This window comes from Prinia subflava, chromosome 16 (genome assembly GCF_021018805.1).
Source record: "Prinia subflava isolate CZ2003 ecotype Zambia chromosome 16, Cam_Psub_1.2, whole genome shotgun sequence".
Classification (NCBI taxonomy): Eukaryota; Metazoa; Chordata; class Aves; order Passeriformes; family Cisticolidae; genus Prinia; species Prinia subflava.
The window spans coordinates 14273559-14292243 of record NC_086262.1 but is presented as its reverse complement, the minus strand read 5'-3'; the positions used below and the strand labels follow the sequence as shown (position 1 = coordinate 14292243).

The window sequence follows — 18685 nt, the reverse complement described above, 5'->3', positions numbered from 1 at the left end:
TTGCTGTGGCATGCAGACAATACCAAGCTTTCATGGTGGCACTCAGCTTACTTTTGCTTTTCCTGCCCATTTAAATCTTAACGTGTACGTAGGGAAAAAAACCCAAAATGTTATAAAGTTTGTTCTTATCTGTCATATGTTTTGTGGTAGTACCTGGAGAGCTCTGGTAGGTCAGATTTCCATACAAATCACTTCATATTACCCCACAAAATTTGTGAAAGAAAGGAGAAAAAATGTTAAATGAATGACAGGGAGGAGAATAGGATTCAAAGAGCCCAGGTGCTGGGGGTGCTGTACAGCTGACATTATTTGATTATGGTGATGCTGTTTATTTGGGCTGCACTGCTCTAAAAATTTGGTTTTGGTCACGAATAATAGTCCCAACTTCTGCTTGCATAGGTGTGGCCACAGAGGTACTTGGAGGAGGGGTTTGCACTGTATCATTTCTGTGTTGGGTGATGTACAATATACAGTAATGTACAATATTGCTTTTAGAGAAAATGACACATTTTCTTATGTAACTACTGAATAAATTTTCTGCAGTGAAATTGTTAAAATATGTGGTCCTAGGTTTTTTTTGGGTCTTTGTGATCTCTAGCATTTTGCAGATGACGGGCTGCAGGGACACTGGGGTGTCACTGAGCCTTAAGTGGTGAACTGGTCTTTGCTGTTGTGGCCGATCTCAGACTGTACTCCCAAATAGTTTCCTTCAACAAGGAGTAGTGTGTAGAGTGCAGGAGCAGTGATGCTCAAGCCTCTCAACAGAATTTTACCATCTCTATTGCTCTAAAGCTATGAAGTGCCAAAAAAATCCCATACACGACCTAGAAAAACAAATTGGTGAGTGTGGTTCTTTCATTGATCCAGCCTATACAGAATAATTTTCTTAGAGACATTTAAAGTCTATGAAATCCTACATCGTTTCCCCTTTATATATCAGAAGTCTTTAAAAATATCTAAGATTTTTTTTATGCCAACAATACATGAGAGAATCCTAGATGTGTGTGACACCTTTTAGAAAGTGCCTTTGTCTTTATCTGTACGGTACCTGTGTGCTAGAGAAGTGTCATGATCCCTATTTTAAAGATGGGAAAAGAAGACAGAGAGATTTAAAGGTAGATTTTTAAAGGTGTTTTGACTTCTAAAGATGCAGTAAAATGTGCAGTAGGACTTTTAAGAGGGCTTAATTGCATCTTTAGCAGCCTGAAAGCGACTCAGCGGCTTCCAAAGTACACCAAGCACAGAAAGGAATGTAGGTCTTGTGTCCTGCTCTAGTACTGTAACCACTGGATGGCCCTTCCAGGGTGGATTGATTTTGGAAAATAAGCGTGACTTTCTGCTGCACTGCTCTTCAGGATTGCTGCTTCAGTAGGACCTGGAAGCATTGAGTCATGGCTGCTGAGATTGACTGAAGAGCTTTCACTTACGAGTTTTCTCAAAATGATGTTTTGTCACAGTAGAGGTTTTTCTCTGATTTTTTTCGTGCTGGCAGACCTTCAGACGTGATCCTTTCGCACAAATCTTCCTTTCTTACAGACTGTTTTTTCCCAACAGAGGCAAAAAAGCATCCAGAGAATTCAGTCAAATCTGTCTCTCTCAGGCTCCTGTGAGCTCATCACCAATGCATTACTGGGTGTATTCCAGGATGTTTTGTTTCATAAGGAATCTCTTGCTGTAATGAAATACAACATTGTAAAAGATACCATATGGGAAAACTTGGTGTTACTATCAGGAAAACTTTATTATAAAACCAAAATGGGGGTCCTGGTTTGTTCTTTGGTAAGAGTCAGCTTTCCAAGGGGTGAGGAGCTCAGCTGTCAGGAGTCCTTTCTGTATCTGTCTTCTTCCTCTGCTGCTGACAAACCTGTTGAGCTCCATAAAAGCTGCTTCTAGTGACAACTTCCCTCCTGGCTCCAGTGTGCATTTGCAACATGCAGTTTTATTACTGCACATAGTACTTAATACAGTAATATGTAGATCCAGATGTCTTTCCTCAATCCTGAACCTGCCACAGCTGTAACCAAAGTAACAAAGAGATGCCAACATTTTCCCTGTTGCTTTCCAGTGCTTACAGTTTTTTCAGGAAAATTGGAAGAAGCGATTTAAAAAGTACATGTACGTTTTTAATATACTGTTACTTTAAGTTATGCTTTATTCATATTGTTTTAAAAAAATCAGTTTTGCTCAAGGAGTAGTAAAGAAAGTATTGGTGCCGTGCCAGTCATCTGCAGTTTAGCATCACATTCTGCAATACAACTGCATGGTGTTTCATTTCTGTTTCAAGCTGTGATTGGCTGTGGAAGCACTAAGAATGGAAATATTACAGGTGTTCAGACTAACTGTAAATCAAACCCAAGATCTGGCCCCACCTGTGTGTTGTGTTGTAAATGAGAGTACCTATAAACTTGGCTGGCTTAAAGTGGTGTGAGCGAAATAGTAACGTGATACACTCAGGAGATGTGTTTTTGATAAACTTGCTGAACAGTTTTATAACACTGTATGGTAACTTGTGTTCATCTCTATACCTGTCTAACTAGTTATGATGTGCGTTGATAAAAATCAAAGACTGGACTTAAAAATATTTAATGCACTAAAATATATGAAATACACCTGTAACAGGCACCTAATTCTGTATATTCCCTGCCATTCCCACGCCCGGCGTGGGTGTGCCCGCGTGTGGCTGTGGTCCCCAGTGAGCAGTTTCTGGTTTGGAGAGAAATCATCCTCCATCATTCGTCACTGCTGAGCTGCAGCAGGCCAGGCCAGCACATCATTTGTTAACGGCGACAAAGCCGCGCTCATAAACGCCGACATGTTACATTAATTTATAGGCACTGAGTGACTTATTAAATGTGACGTGTGAAATATAACAGGGCCCGGTATGGATGATTAGGTTTTGGGCTTTGAATTGTTGACAAGGCAGGGGTAATGAATTGCGGGACACAAGCGAGTGTGTTTCCCCCTCATTAGTCAGTATTAGCTGCATTAATAGTAATAATTGGATATATTCATCATTTAAAATGTTTTAATAAATGTTTGGACAGCACCTGATCTAGGCTGTCAAATAGTAGACTGGAAGGTTTGTGATGGGAGAAAAATTATGCCATTCCTTCTGCAGAGATTTATACAGCCTAAGGGGTGCCATTTGCCAATGTCCTTTAAGAGGTGATGGGAGGGAGGGAGTTTGGGAACAGACAGTGCAACAAGAGAGAAACCAGCCTCTCTTGCACTTCAGGAAGACATTTTCAGTTTATTCTAAAGAATTCTTGGTCCCGATCTCGGGTCTCCAAGATGGGGTCTGAGCTGGTTATTTCTGGTCAGATGCCAACCTCAGGTGAGGACTTCACAAAAGGTGTGCGTGTTCCCATCTGAATTTGTTTCACTCTTTCACTAGTGCAGACTGAATGTTGCTCGGGGCTCAGGAACTTTCCAATTTAGGGTTTTGGCTTGGAGTCGTCGTAACTTTGAGCTATTAACATATTTAAAATTCCAGAAAATTTTCTGCCTGGACACCTTGAAACATAAGTCTCTGTGGGATGAAGGCAAGTTGGTGTTCTGTGGGTGTTCTGCCTCCTTTTCATTCAGTCTTGATTTCTGTATCTCAAATGTATTATTGCCTACAATTTGATACAAAGATTCCTTTGAAAAAGGAAAAAGAAAACTTTTTAAAAATTATTATTTTGTGATCTTTAGAAGGGGAATTTAAAAAACAACCTAAAACTTTTACCAAGCACTACAGAATGTATCTGTCTCTTGCTTTAAAAGTGACATGTAGGTGAACATTAGAATGTGCCTTCTAAATGACCGGATGGAGATTAGGAAAACCATGTCCAGCTGGAAAAAAAAATTATGAAACATCCTCAGTTTAAAACTTGTGATACATCACTTTGCTGTAACCCGTTATGCAACAAAACCCATTTTTTAAAACAACCTTCAGGATACACAAAAGCAACAGCACATGGAGTTATTAGCACTGCATCACTAGACTGACAATTTTTTTATTTTCAAAGAAGAGTCCTCTAAGGAAAAGCCTCGCTAGTGTGGGAAGCAGAGTTTGGTGTCTCAGTGGGAGGCTGGCTTCCCTTTCAGATGCTGCTGAGGAGGTGTCACACCGGGAGTGCCGCGTCGCTGGAGGTGCCGTCTTTCAGCAGAGACACGAAGTCAAGTGTCTGACCACCTGTAGTCATAACAAGTCCCAAGACGCTTTCTGCAAGGATGAAAGTGTTCTCCTCAGTGTCCTTGCTAGTTCCAGGGAGCTGCTTCTACTGAGCGTCAGGAATCTTTAAGATGAAGGGATCTTCACGCTCTCTTAAACACAGAGAGCCAAACCCGCCTCTTTATACCCACGGACTTTGTGTGAAATGTTGGTGGAGGACTCAGAAGATGCCAAGGGTAAAGCTGGATGTAGACAGGCAATGCTGCAGCTCCAGGGTGGCAGGGAGGCTTCACTGAAGGAGCAGTGCAGTCATTTTGTGCTTGTTGCAGTTATTCTGTGCAGTGGAAGAAGTCTTTGAAGACAGAAACTTGGTCATTCTGTTGTAATCAGAATGATCTGTCTTCCCAATGCGGAGTAATATTATTTCATTGAACAAACTCAAAATCACGTGCAATTTGTATGTGACAGTGTACATTTAACTGTATTTTCAGTCAAGCCATGAGCATTGTATTGTCAGGGTTGTCTGTTAGTTGGTAGTTATTATTGACAAGTTGATGTGAGGATATTTTACCATGTTTTCTAACGTGTGTCTGCTGATGAGTTTGTCATTGGCACTGCACAGTATTTCTTCAAACTTGCTCTTAATTTTTATTTGGAGATTAAGCAGAGATGTAAAACTTAGAATCAGAGAACCATTAAAGTTGGAAAAGACCTCCAAGATCATCAAGTCCAGCCTCTGACTGACTACCACGGTGTCAATTTAACCACTGAATGTCGTGTCCAGTCATTCCTTGGACACCTCCAGGGATGGGAACTTCACCATCCCCCTGGGCAGCCCTTTCCAAATCTTTGCCACCCGTGCAGTGAAGAAATTCTTCCTGATGTCCAGCACAATTGATCCTGTTCACCAGCACATCAGAAACTTTTCCCCTTCTTCTTTCAGCTTTTCCCCATTTGTGGTAAATCCCAATGAATTTTACAGTGTCTGGGTTGCTTGCCCACACACACACACACAAATCTGCAGCATTTTATACTTTGGGGCAGCTCATGATCCTCTTCAGGTACCCCTGGCGAGCTTCTCTTGTTGAACCACTGCACACACAGCTCAAAGTGCCTCCGCCTTTCCACAGAACAGCCTCTTGCTTCCTTCCAGCTCTCAAAATAGCCACCACACTCCGGATCCTGTGCTCACTGCCAGAGCTCCCTGCTGCAAAGGAAACGAGGGCTTTATTCTCTTAAACATCATGAAACAATGGGAACCCCTGGATGGAATGTCCAGGTTGTGGGCAGGAGCTGAAAGCAGCACTTGACTTTCTTCCACTACATTTTTGCACTTGATCTTGTCTTGTATAAATACAAATATGCATTTGCATATGTATTTTTTTTCTGGGCAGCTAATTCTAGACTCGCCCTTCTAGTTGGTTTAAAAGATTCCTTTTAATTGTTGGGGTTTTTTTCTTTATTCAAGAGAATCATGGAAGTGTAAAATCACAAATCCCAGCAGCATCTTTGTCAAAGACTGACTGGGTTCCCAGATCAGTTTTGTGTTTAATTTACTAAACTTAGCTTTTAATAACCTAAAGTTATTAAGTTATTGTTTTTTTCCCCTCCCCCATTTAAGGTCCTTTAAAGCTGCCACTTGAAGCAAACATTTAATTTGTTCTTTGATTTGGGTGATGGCACCAGTGTGTCAATGTTACTTTAAAGGTATTCTTGGGGTCACGTTATTTAAGGAATCATTAATTACTGTATGTGCAGGCAGATTGCACACAATTTTACATGCAGGTGATTTACATGTGCCTGGTCCAGGGAAAGGTGGGAAATGTCTTTCCCACACATGAAATATTTACCATGTGAATCTTTATAACTTTCTCAGTAAGCTGGTGAGAGAAATGTGTCATCAGCACCCCCAGTTCAAGGTGACACATTTTAGGGCCCCATGTTGGTGTGAAAAAAGCAGCTTCAGAGAGCTGGACTAGCCCTGCTCTCCAGCATCCCCTGACTTTGATAGCTCTGCTGCTTTTTGGTGCCCATGCTAAAGTTACAGGGGTTTACCTTGAGGAAGCAGGGAAGCAAATGCTGATATCGTATTGCAATAACAGCACTGCTGTTATCTGTCAGCACTTACACTGAACAGAGGCTCTTTCTGCTAAAGCATAGCTCTGGCAGGGCTGCTAATTCACTGGCATTGTGTGAACTATGACAGACCACAGGGCTGGTTTGTAGTTTTTTTCCAGTGACTGAAGTCTAATGTCTTCAGTAAAAATTAAAAATAGTTAACCCACTTTTTTGCCCTAGTATTTGAAGGGTGACATGGCAGTGAAATGGGGAAAGACTGAAAGGAAAACTGGTTAAATTGAAGCCAAGTGAATTTTATTAATTCCATTTTACTTTTTACAATGGTTGTCGTCAAACACTACCAACAAATACTCTATGTATCCCCTGTTCAAAAAGAGCATAAACTCCTTCCAATTTTTTTTTTGTTTGTGATAAAAAGGTAGCTGCAGTTCAAGTGTAATAAAAATTTTAGATACTGGAGGTGGGAACAAGTAAGGAGATATAGAAAAATTCAGATTTTAACTATTTTAAGGAAAAAAAAATTTAAAAGTCAGACCTGGGGGCAAAATTAAATTACAGAAGACTGAGCATTCAAACCTGCATCTGGACTAATTTTAATTCTATTTTGTGATGTTATTTTTCACTGGTGATATCTCTTTCTTTTCTTATAATAAAGTCTGGGAAAAGAAACCAAAACAGTCTCCCTGGATTTTAACTCACTCACGGGAGAAAATGCCAAACACACTTTCCTAAACCACTCTAAATTTTTGTGATGCATTATAATTCAGTATCAGGGATCTAGAGGAGTCCAGAAGATGCAAGATGAAAAATTGATATGCTGTGCTTGGCTGTGCAGAACACACAGACCTGAGGAAAAGTGACTGGGAGCACTTGCTGAAGCAAGCAATGAGTAATTTCAGGCTGGGTTGGGCAGTCCTGCCTTCTGATTTGGTGATTATGTGGGTGCCTCCTCAGCTATTTGCTGTGCTGAACTGAATATTAACTGTATTGATAACAGCAAACCCTGGCAGTGCTGGAGCTCTGGCAGCCACAGCAAGTTCACAGAAATAACATCATTATTATTATTATTACTGCTATTATTATTATAATAATATTTCTGTTATTATGGCACTGCCTGAAGAATTTCAGTCGACAGGCTCTTACTGCTTGAGGTTTATTCTCTGCATCACATTGCTTCTCTTGGACTTTTTCTGCAGTTCAGGGGGAAGATACATATTTTCTAGTACTGTAAATAATTTTCCATGCTTTTAGTTTTGGTGTTTGTTTGTTGCTTTTGTAAAACACTGAATTGCTTAGCATCCCATAAATGCAAAATACATGTCTAATTTGGCTTCCGTTTTGAATCAGTAAGAACACTGAATCCAGAGAGAACAGATTTGGGATTTTTTTTTTTTTAATTAAGATGTTTGATAACTCAGGAGGTTATGTTTAGAAGAGCGTTAGATGGCTGTATCTGGTGTTTAATTTCTCTTCTGCAGAATAAATTTCCTGTTGTAAAAATGCCACAAAAGGTAGCTACTGCTGTTTATTGACTAAAGAGCCAAGTAAAATCCAGCTGTGAACATGTGGGTAATAGGAGGTTTTCTTCATGCCTATATTTGATTTCCATGCTCAGCCTCATGTTGGTAAATATCAGTGTAAGTCGCAATTATTCTTTTGTGAATAAGGTACCTGACATGATCAGGGAGCTGTATGTGAAAAGGCCTACAGGGGAAAAAAAGGCCAAAAATAAATCTTCAAGTAAAGTTTTAAAATGATGGAAAATTAAAGAAATTATTGTTCAAGAATAGAAAAAAGCTTTATTTTAGCCTAATTTTTTCAGTGCTTGGAATTTTGCCATTTTAAAATAGGAGTTTTGATAGGAAGAGTCTACTTGAAAAGGGAAAATAATTAACTTTGTCCTTCTGAAGTTCCTAAAGGGACATTTCATAGATCATGGAATCATAGAATCATAGGATGGTTGACCTTAAAGATCACCTCATTCCACCCCCTGCTGTGGTCAGGGACACCTTCCACCATCCCAGGTTGTTCCAAGCCCCATCCAACCTGGCCTTGGACACTTTCAGGGATGGGGCAGCCAGAGCTTCTCTGGGTAACCTGTGCCAGGACTTCACCACCCTCACAGAGAAGAAGTTTTGCTAATATCTAATCTAAACCTACTCTCTCCACCTTTTGATTATTTGCTTTTCCAAACAAAATTGCATTTTCCCTATATTTTTATTTTAATGACAAATGACTGAGTAGATCAAGCTACCAGGAGCTGCAGGAGAAGTTATAGACTGACAAAGAGAAAAGTGTGTGAAAAGTGCAGAGAAAACCCTGCAGTGGCAGTGAGTGCACTGTCAGCCTTTGTGACCTCTGGGCTCACCCCTGTACTGGCTTTGGTACCTCTTGATATGCCAAGTTTTCCCCAGAGCTAAAACACCCATCAGAGGTTGTTTGAGACAACTGTTTTTGTAACATCACCGGGCTGACAGCAGAGCTGGGCCTGCGACGTGCTCAAGTATGTGAGTAGTACCTTTGTCTCCATCGGTACTGCTTGTGTATTTAAATTTATGCACATATTTAGTGCTCTGCTGAATCGGTGTGCCATACAGAATGGGCATGCAATCCTTTTATCTGATGGAAAGTTGCTAATTATTGCCCTGCCCCATGTATTTCGGTTTTACTAATTTTACAAACCCACATTTACTTGCTGCTGTGTTTCATACAGGAGTCTGAGGTTGCCCTTTTTCTATCAAATGTGTTTACACCACAGAAAAGGTGTGTTTTGTCAGTTTTGTTTGCCCTAGCCAGGTCTGAGCTGTATAACCAGCACTCACTCTCTGGATAGCCACTGGTCTGGCTGACCTTGGCACCATGACAGCTGTCGTATTTTCACATGGAGGAACTGTTCTTGAACAACTTCTCCAATGTATCAGGAACAAACAAGCTTTTCTTCAGCATCAGGAATGCAGCAGGTCTTCTTTCCAACTATTTTTTTCTCCTTCCACAGGCGTATTTATTGTGGCAATGGCAAGAAAATCCTGCTGCTAAGCCTTCGTGTTTGAGTTCCTTTAAATTTCCTTCAAGGGAGTGACAGAAGAGCCAATGTAGATCATATCAGAGCTTGCTTTCTTTAATTTAACTCTTCAGTTATTTTTAATAAACATGAGTATTAATTTATAGTGGCAAGAAAAGCAGGAAGGCAAAATCCTCTTACATCTTCATCACTTGGATTTCCATTTCTGCCCTGTGTTTAATTTAAATCCCTGAGGTAGTGGCAGAGAGCAGGACGCTGCTGGGGACTGTGTTGCACAGACCTGAGGGGTTTGGGGTGTGATGGACAATGAGGCCAGCAGAGAGTGGCAGGGAGCATTTTAAACAAGTGGAGTGACCTCCAGCTGGTCTTGTGCTCACCAGATCCATCAGTGGAACAAGGGGAGTCAGGGGATGGATGGGGCAGGAGTGAGGGCAGAGCTGGTTCCAGGAGCTGGAAGCAGCAGTAGGAACCAGTTTGAGTTCTTATTGGGGTAGAGTTCCTCCCTGGCAGAGGGTGAGAGCACAGTCCTACTGGCACCAACATCTTTTTGGAAATGCAGCAGTTTTGTTAGAAAAACCCCACAACTTCATCTCCAAAAAAGGAATTTCTATTGAATTGTGACAAAAGGAGAAAACATTCCCAGAACAGCCAATAGCACATTTTTTCGGGCTTTTGCCTGGCAGACAGAAGTTCACGTTAGTTTGGGGCCTGATTCAGCCCAGGGGTTTGTATTTAAGCAGAAGATGTATTTCTGCACTGGACCTTGCTGTTACTCAGGGATGTGTAGTACATGCATGGCACAGATTAACTGCTCAGCAACTTCACTCCCTCGGCAGGTTTTGCAGCTTGCCTTGAACAGCATTGCAGGACACCTAAATATAATCTAAAATTAATTGTTTTCCCCCCAAACTTCCCTTCCCTACAGTCCAGCCATGTCTCTATGGGATAAGGGTGTTGTATGGAATTCTCTGGTTTAATATCAATGCAAGTCAGTAAATCCAAATGCTCTGTAAAAGGACCTAAATGCTCTGTTCCTGGACCTAAGCTGACTTGCATGGAGCTGGATTGTGTTCTCTGCTCCACATGCACAAATGCTCTTCACACCAGGGATGGTAGTAGTCAGGAAGGGAGTCAGAAAATGTGTTTTGGTTGATTAATGAGAAAACCCCAAACCTTCAATGGTAGCAATAAGTATAATTGATGACTGACTCCTGTGTGGCAGAGGAGCGCGTGTTCATCAGTCACAAAAAAAGTTTGGAGAGAGAGTTGAAGATTTTATTGACACTCCTATGTTTTGCACATTTTTTTTTTCATCTTGGAAATGAATTTCAGACCCCAGTAGTGAGTATTAATGCTATATATCCTCTGTGGTTAGCATTAATGGTACACAGTCTGCCAAATGTGGGGAAAGTTAGAATTGAAAAAAAAAAAATAACCCACTGTGAAGAAGCTCAATGCGAGCAAATGGGGATGGAGGTTTATGCTTACAAAGAGCTCAGCTCTGCTGGCACCTCTCCTGGACCAGGGCTGTCAATCCAAATCTGAAATATTTGCAGAGTGAAGTGTTGCTAATGAGCAATGCTGGCAGGACTTGGCTTGAGGTGATGAAGGCACCTGAACAAGCGGTTTAAAGCAGGAACCAAGAGCCTGGGCTGAGCCCCGTGAACCAAACTGCTCTGGTCCTAATCTGTCCTCATCCTCCTTCCTGCCAAGGTGGGGGGTTCCATCAGCCGGGGTCTGCAGTGCCAGCCCAGGAGCTGCTCAGCTCTTGCCTGGATGAGTGTGGGATGCTTTGTGTGGCCGGGGGGACTCCAGCCCTGGTGTGTTCCAAAACAAAGTGCAAAACAAAAAAATAGTTTGTTTTGTCTTTCAGTGGAATTAAAATATGGTGCTTGGCAGAATGTGTTCTGTAAACTGGTGACTTTTTTTTTTTTTTGCTTAACACACAGTGACTGAACTTGGCTGTGTCAGCTTCGTGTTCCTCTGAAAACGCTGTTATTTTTGCAAGTTAATTTTTTTCTGCAGTTGGTTTAATTCAAAGGAAGTTTTGTTTGCTTGGTTGCTTGCCTGAGGTTTTTTGGTAGGTTTAAACAGATGAGCTTCATTTCTTCTGCAGTTTATTTTGGTGAAACTTCTGTAGCCTTTGGGGGTTATAGCACAGTGCAAATGGAGTTAGACTGCGAAACTTTGGGCTAGAGTTTTGCAGACCTCAGAAGTCAACTCTTGTGTTCCAGGGTGATTTTCCAAGCCTTCAACTTGACATGAGCTCAGGCATTATGAGGGGAGGGAAAGCCCAGTGTTTCTCCAGAAAACTCCACAAAGAGTTTTCCATCCTTTATTGGGAGCCCTTGAATCAACCCACCAACCCTATTGCCCGTTATTCGTGTGCTCTGCAAAGCCATAACAGGAATTTGTAGCTATTTTAAAGGCCCCCATGCCCCAGCTCTCCTTGGGGCCGGGGTGTTGCTGGGGAGCTGTGGCAGACCGGGTGTGCAGCTGCTGCACGCGGCCCTCGGTGAAGCCGCCAAAATCCCGCGGTAAGCCCAGGGCAGCGCCAGCTTCTCCCCGAAGAGTGAGCGGCTCTGAGAGGTTTTGCCACATAAGGGCCTGTTCGAGGCTGTAGGCACCAGCTGACAGGGATGTCTTTGCCTCTGAACAGATGGCCAGGCTTTTTATTTCAGCGAGCAATCTCGTGTGGAGGGGTGGTCTCCGAATCCTGCCAGCGTTTCGCGAGACAGGGCCAGCTTAGGGCAAGAGGGATCTGATGTCTGTGCCCTCCATAGCTCGTGAGCTAAATGATGAGCTGTCAACAGGACAGACATCATCTGAAGTGTAAGATCCCGAACTCTCCCCACTTTTCGTTTCACTTTGGCGGAATTAATGCCCTATTTGCTTGTCTCTCAAAATCCATTCTGGCACAAGTACAAACCCTCGCCTGGTGGCAAGCAGTTGTCTGGATCCGAGATGCCAAGATTTGTGCTGACAGCTCCTTCTACACAATCTGAGTCAGGCTGTCACAGCTGGCCATTAGCAGCTTAAAAAGACAAACATATACAGCAAATAGCACCACCTTTCCATTTTTGAATATCAGAACCTGCTGGCTCGAGAAATGCAATGACTTGCGCTGCTCTTTCCTTTAAACAAACACTGACTCCAAACCCCTGTTCTAGTGTGGTGGATGTTTATTTTATTGCTTGCTCTTATTTAGAAGCTCAGGTCTAGAAGAGACTTCCTGGGCCAGGAGATCTAGCCCTTGATAATCCCAAGCATCACACTTGATAATCCTCCTCATTACATTGCATTTCTTTAATGAAAACAGTCCCTTGTAGTTTTGATTTATCACTGCAGCCTTTTGCCTTGTATGATTTTCTTGACGGGGAGGAACAAGCAGCAAAACTTGCCTTGTTGAGGGGCAGCATCACAACTAGAGCAGGGCAAAGAATGCTGCTCATCAAAAAGGGATTTTCTGAAGCTGTTTACCCTGCAGTGTTGCCTTTCGTGGTGATGGTCTGTGCAAATTCTGCTAACCTAGCATTCAGCTTGGGTGCTAAAAGAGGGCTGCTTGCAAAAGTTAACATTCAGATTTAAAGTAAAACAGGATCAAACTGTTCCCCACCCCACTCCTGTATGTGGGAACAGGGCAGAGAAACTTCTGCTTAGTCACTGATGGTTATTGCCTGTGTAATGCTGCCCTGTCTGGTTACACTGAGTTTTTAACTTGCTGTAGGATTAAACTTTGCACAGCTGAGCTTTAGTAGACCTTCGTCTGTAGTTTATTTTGGACAAAAGGCTGATAAACTTTGGCTTTCAGGGAGGAAGCCTGGAATCTGAGTCCCACTATTATTCATTGACTTGTCTTTATGAGTTTACAGTCCACCGGTGCATAACACTGAAGGAAATATTTTCAGTGAAATGTTTGCTTTCTTCTTTGGCTTTGTAAAAGGCAGTGTCTTTTCTTAGAGATATATGTCAGGGTCATATAGCTACTTCAGTGAACTGTGCATGGTCAGGAAATAGACTGCATCAAAAATATTTCATTTTTCCATGAAGTCATTCTTTTGACCAAGACTTCCCCCTTCTCCTCTCAGGGATTTGGGCTCCACTAACCACTGTTTGAGCATTAATTTTATGCACAAACTCAGTTTAATCCTGGGAGGGAGATTTCAACTGTATGGAACATTTTCAGTATTTTTGTATTAAATCAAAACTTGTGGGTGACAGCAAAGTTGTAAAACAAAACCCCATTTATACCCAGGAGAATTTTTACGTCTAGCATTTTTCTGTCCCTTTTTTTGCTGTGCTGAAAAACTTGTCTGTTCCTCACTGCTCTGGATGGCACAGCGAGCCTGGCGTGACAGGGATTGACTCTGCAAACTTTAATGGCTCTGACACAACAGAGCTGTGAAATTAGTGTTTAAATTTTCAGGATGTGCTCACATGTTTTGCCAGATTGGGGCCTGTGCAAACTCCACTCCCTCTTTGGATGGGCAGGGGGTGATTTGTCTGAGTTGGGAATACTGATGTTGATAAGTCTTTGTTGGACCAAATGTGCAGATGTCATTATTTATATACACTACACCCTATTTATAAGACATTAATATTTGTTTCTCTTTCTCCACAGGTTCTTCTTGAAATTTTTCCTCAAATGTAACCAAAATTGCCTAAAAAATGCAGGAAACCCTCGAGACATGCGTCGATTCCAGGTCAGTCGGACACGCTTCCTCCTTTAAAAATCAGCAGCTGTTAGGGACAGAAGTACTTTGACCCAAACTAACCTAGTAATTCACTGGAAGATGCTAAAAACATAAGGTCACAAAATATTGCCCGAGGACTTCTTGTCACAGCAGAATTGGCAGGAAGTAGTTGGGTTTTCTTGCTCTGGAAGAGAGCACTCTTGAAGATAATGTCATCTCCACCGGAAGGGAAAGCATGGAAAGGAAAAATCAGAATGACCTCCCTGTTCTTTTCAGCTATGGGGCTTCTCTGCTCTGAGATATTTCTGCATGGAGAATTTGTTTTCATGCAGACACAGGGTGAGCACCTTGTTTATTGGCTGGGACAGAGGAAGGTATAAGAGCAATTAGTAAAATCAGGCTCGTGACTGCACTTGTTACTCCTGAGCAGTGGTAAAGAGTCATAAACATGCCTTGATGGTCTGAAGGTCCATGCCTGTAGTCAGCCCTTGGAAAAAGCTACCATGGGGTGTCTCTTTCTTTGGGCTGGTATTTCCCCATTGTTGCATCCTGTGGCACTGAGGCTTGGGAGCTGAAATATCAACACAGCTTCAGATGGCCAAGGACATCTTTTTATGCTCCACCTATGTCACAACTCATTTTGGGATAAAGAAAGGTGGTCTGTACATGCACTTCCCCAGTGCTGGCAGCAGAGTGGAGTGGTGGCAATGCTGAGAAATAATTGCTCCAGCCCTTTTATTGAAGACATGGTCTTTGACTGTGGCAATAATGCTTTATCTGGGTATGTGCTGAATAAAAATATGGGATAGAGACTCAAAGAACCTTCTCTTTTCGTAGTTGGAGTGAACATAGCCCACAGAGGAAACATGGTAAATCTGTCTGTGGGGCTTTGCCTCAGGGTTCTGAGGAAGAAACCAGAGATTTGTCCCAAAGACCACGTGGGTCTCTGGAGAAAGACAACTCCAAAATATAACTGTTTTCTGTAGTTACTCAGGGCCTTATTTGCTGCTTTCCCAGCATTGTTACACTTCAGAAAAAGTGTTGAATGTTATGTAAGTGACAATATTATTTATGTGTAGAGTGTCTTTTGTTGAACTGCTTAATTGCAGCAATGCTGGGAGGCCAGAAGGGTGCTATTTGCCTCTGAGCAGGGAAGTGCAGAAGTGAGGAGATGTGGCCACAGGGATTAAATTAATCAGTGTAAAAGCCAGCATTAGCATGGCAGAGCCCTCAGCTCCTCACCCCACACTCCTCCCTCTGTCACGTTTCTCCTGTGATTCCAGAGGGCATTGCCACAGAAAGAGAATGTGGGAAAAGGACTCTCACCAGCACGGGGATTTAGTCTGAGCAGTCACCCCTGGGGCCTGTCAGAGCTTGCTTCACAACATGTACACTCTGCTGGGGCTGTGCTCACCCAGGCTCCAGGCTGATTTTCATATGGAAATGCCTGTGCGTGTTCCCTCAGAACAGCAATCAGGAGCTGTGTCGGCGGGGAGGTAGGACATAGGAAAGGTTGTTGATCTCTTGACTTGTAAAGACATTCTGTCATACAAACCCAGCTTCACAGCAGTTGAGCTTTCCGTGTGTAAACAGAGACTGCTTAATTACACAGGTCATGTCAATTAGCGTGACCTCAGCATTTTCAAGAAATTAATCACTTTCAGCTGAGCGAGCCACTCCTACTCTCATACAGGGTGGCATTGAAGCTCGCAGTGCTCTCTTCAGTGCCCAGGCTTATTGTTTTACAATAGCTGCTTTTGTTTTTTCCCTTTTCTTTTTTTTTTTTTTAATTTTGAACTTGTCGGTCTTTTAGCAATAGACTTCTTAGAATAAAACAGCTGGGCTGTTTGGAGTGCAAGCTACATTTATAATTTCTTAGGGTGCAAAGGACCAAGTGTACATGTAGTAGCTCAATGCTGTGGTGTTCCTGGGTCTTTGAGGCAGTATTGTGTAGGAACCAAGTGAAACCTTTGCCACTCTGCTATCAGCTGCCTCTAAATTGTTGCCAGTGACTTACAAGGTCTCCAGTGGTGAATGTCAAAGTTCTGGTTAAAAACCATAAGGATAAGATATTTCCAGATCATTTTAAATGGTAGTGTGCTCATTTTATAAGCACAAAAATGGAGACATTCCCTTCCTTCATTACCCTTATTGGCCATCCCCAGACTTTGAAGCTGCCAACAGACATGTCCAACTTTTGGTTTGACGTTCATCAGTCCCCAAAAGTTGCTGGAAGTTCTTAGAACACAGATTTTGGTTTTGATGGGGGAATCAGTGAAGGGTCAAGAACATGAGTCTTGCACTATCTAAGGACCAGTCCTGTGTAAAATTTCACTTCCTAATAGATTTTTAGAGTTGGTTTGGGTTTTTTTCCCCTGCAGCATGGAATTGTTTGATTATCATCTGATACAAGAGATGTTAGGAGAGTACAGGGAGGAGGCAGACTGTGTGTCGATTCCGGTGACCTGTGTGTGACACTTCATTCAGGCTCCCAATCAGAAATGAATTAGGTTTTATCCTGAACTTTGCTTGCAAATGTAGGAGTGTGATAAGTCTAACATCAAAGCTGTTGTGGGCCTGGAAGGAAATAAATTTCTCTGCATGTGTGAGATGTCCAGGCATGTGACAAGTGGAGTGCCATCAGAGAGTGTGTGCTGGAGCAGTGCTGGCCCTGGCTGTGTCTCTGTTAGCATAAGGAGACAGTCAGGGAGAAGTCAAGTACTGCACAGTGCTGTGCTTCACACTCCCTGCTTGTCCTCGAGAAAATCATTTCTTCCTGATGTTTCATCAGCCCAATTGCACACAACATTTGGTGCTGTTGTGAATTACCACCTTTTCCCAACATTGCCTTTTTATTCCAGAAGCCCCACGGAGCAGATTCTCAGTCTGGTTGTGAATCCTTCATCACAATAAGTCATCATTCCTGGTGGGATGGGCTGTAGTGCCCCAGTTCGTGGTAATAATAATATTGCTACTAAGTAGATGGTGTCATGAGTGAACTCTGCCCAGATTTGATTTTTCAGAACTAAAAACCCATTCATACAACCTAAACAGTTTTGTATGTTATTGTAATTAATGAAACCCAGGTGCCCTAGCTGTCTTGTTGTTCTTGTTGTAGCACAACTGCTTGTGAACTGACACATGTCAAGTTTTAATTTAGAGGAAACTTTTCAGGCTGAATAAAACCCCAAACATTCACTTATTATGAAAACCTTGGAAGTCACTTAGAGATTGCCATGCTGCTTGATTCTGTTACCACAGCCTCTCCTGCAGCAGAGGCTGCTCGTTTGCCTCCATGGGATGCTGCCACTCATGTTTGAATTGAAGCCACTTGTGTCTTATTGCAAATTTGCATAAGAGACAGAGATGATGCTTCATGAATCCCAGATAATGGAATTTGGACATGCAAGGCTCCATCCCCAGAGAAGGGAAAGGCAAAAAAAAAAAAAAAAAAAAAAAAGAAAAAGAGACTGAAAAATAGCAGTGAGAGCTGTGGCCCAATTCAACAAGGTAATTAAGTGCCTGGCCTGTCCTTGAGCACGTGAGCAAAATTACTGAATGTATTGTACTTATGTGCTCTTAGTTAGGCACATTTTGAAGTGTCTTGTTGAATGGAGAGTGATTTTTAGTTACTAGAATAAAGAAGTCAACACATTGTAGGAAGAGGTCACCAAGTGGTGATGAAAATAAAGATGTGCTCGAGCCATTTATAGCTTTCAGAAGAGTGGCAAGCACTGGAGTTACATATTTAACACTTAGGACACACTTCAGACCTGGAAATCATCCTAGCCAGATTTTCTCTGCCTTTGCCACTGGGTATTGAGGGCATTGCAAAAATATCAGGTCCCTCACTATACACTGGATAAAATTGAAAGCACAAGGAAAATGCTATGTCTTAATCAGTGAGCAAAGCTTAATGGGCTGTGGTTAAAAATCAGGACTTGTGCAATGCTTAATTTTGATATATTAGGTGAGGTACTATACCAAATAAACAGGCCGAGTGCTAAACATGGATAAATAGCTTGATCTCCAGGCTCCTCGTCTCTGAATATTCAAAGAAAAAAAAATCTAAGCTCCAAAGCATTCACAAACTGAACTATTTAATGGCAGGCAGAATAATTCACAGAGCTGAGGTACATTAATGCATTCGATAATGCCAACTTCATTGAAGAAAGTTGTAAACCCGTGTGTTTCTTTCATACCTCTGTCTCCCCTGGTGTTGATACAGGATTTAAATTCAAAATCTATGAAGGGCTAAAGCTAAAGCTCAAAATCATTTTCCATGTTTGCCTGTCTCAAATTAAAACTGTGTTTTGTTGACAAAATTTGGAAAGGTTTGAGATTTGGCAGACCTGGTTGTCCCTGTGCTTACATTAATGTGTCAGCACCTCATTAATCATTTATTAAACTGTAGTGTGCCTTTCCCTCTCGCTACAGTCTGTGTTTTAGGATGCCTTGGTGCCCATTCCACATATACTCTGGCTGTCCCCTCCCCCTAATTTTATGATTTCTCCACAAATTAGTTTTAGCATGTGTTTTAACTTGAACATATCCCAGTCGTTTCAAAATCAAAATGAGGAGAGTGTAGTATTTTTTTAGATTAAAAAATATGAGTAGAAGTTTTAAGTATGTAAGTGCTCTGTAGCAATCCAAGTAGGTAACTGTGGCACACAATATTCAAGGTGCATTTTTTCACTCTTAGTAATTAGAGGCATTAATATTTCCTTAGTGCAG

The 18685-nt window shown here is 42.0% G+C and overlaps 1 protein-coding gene across 8 annotated transcripts in view; it reads left to right on the top strand.

The window, feature by feature from the left end:
• The window catches only part of EBF1 (EBF transcription factor 1), a 265258-nt gene that overhangs the window by 153730 nt on the left and 92843 nt on the right, over window positions 1–18685 (top strand). For all 8 annotated transcript variants that reach the window (XM_063413419.1, XM_063413420.1, XM_063413417.1 and 5 more), the window contains exon 7: window positions 13879–13960. In XM_063413419.1, the coding sequence (XP_063269489.1) occupies window positions 13879–13960 (82 nt within the window). The remainder of the gene's footprint in view (window positions 1–13878; window positions 13961–18685) is intronic.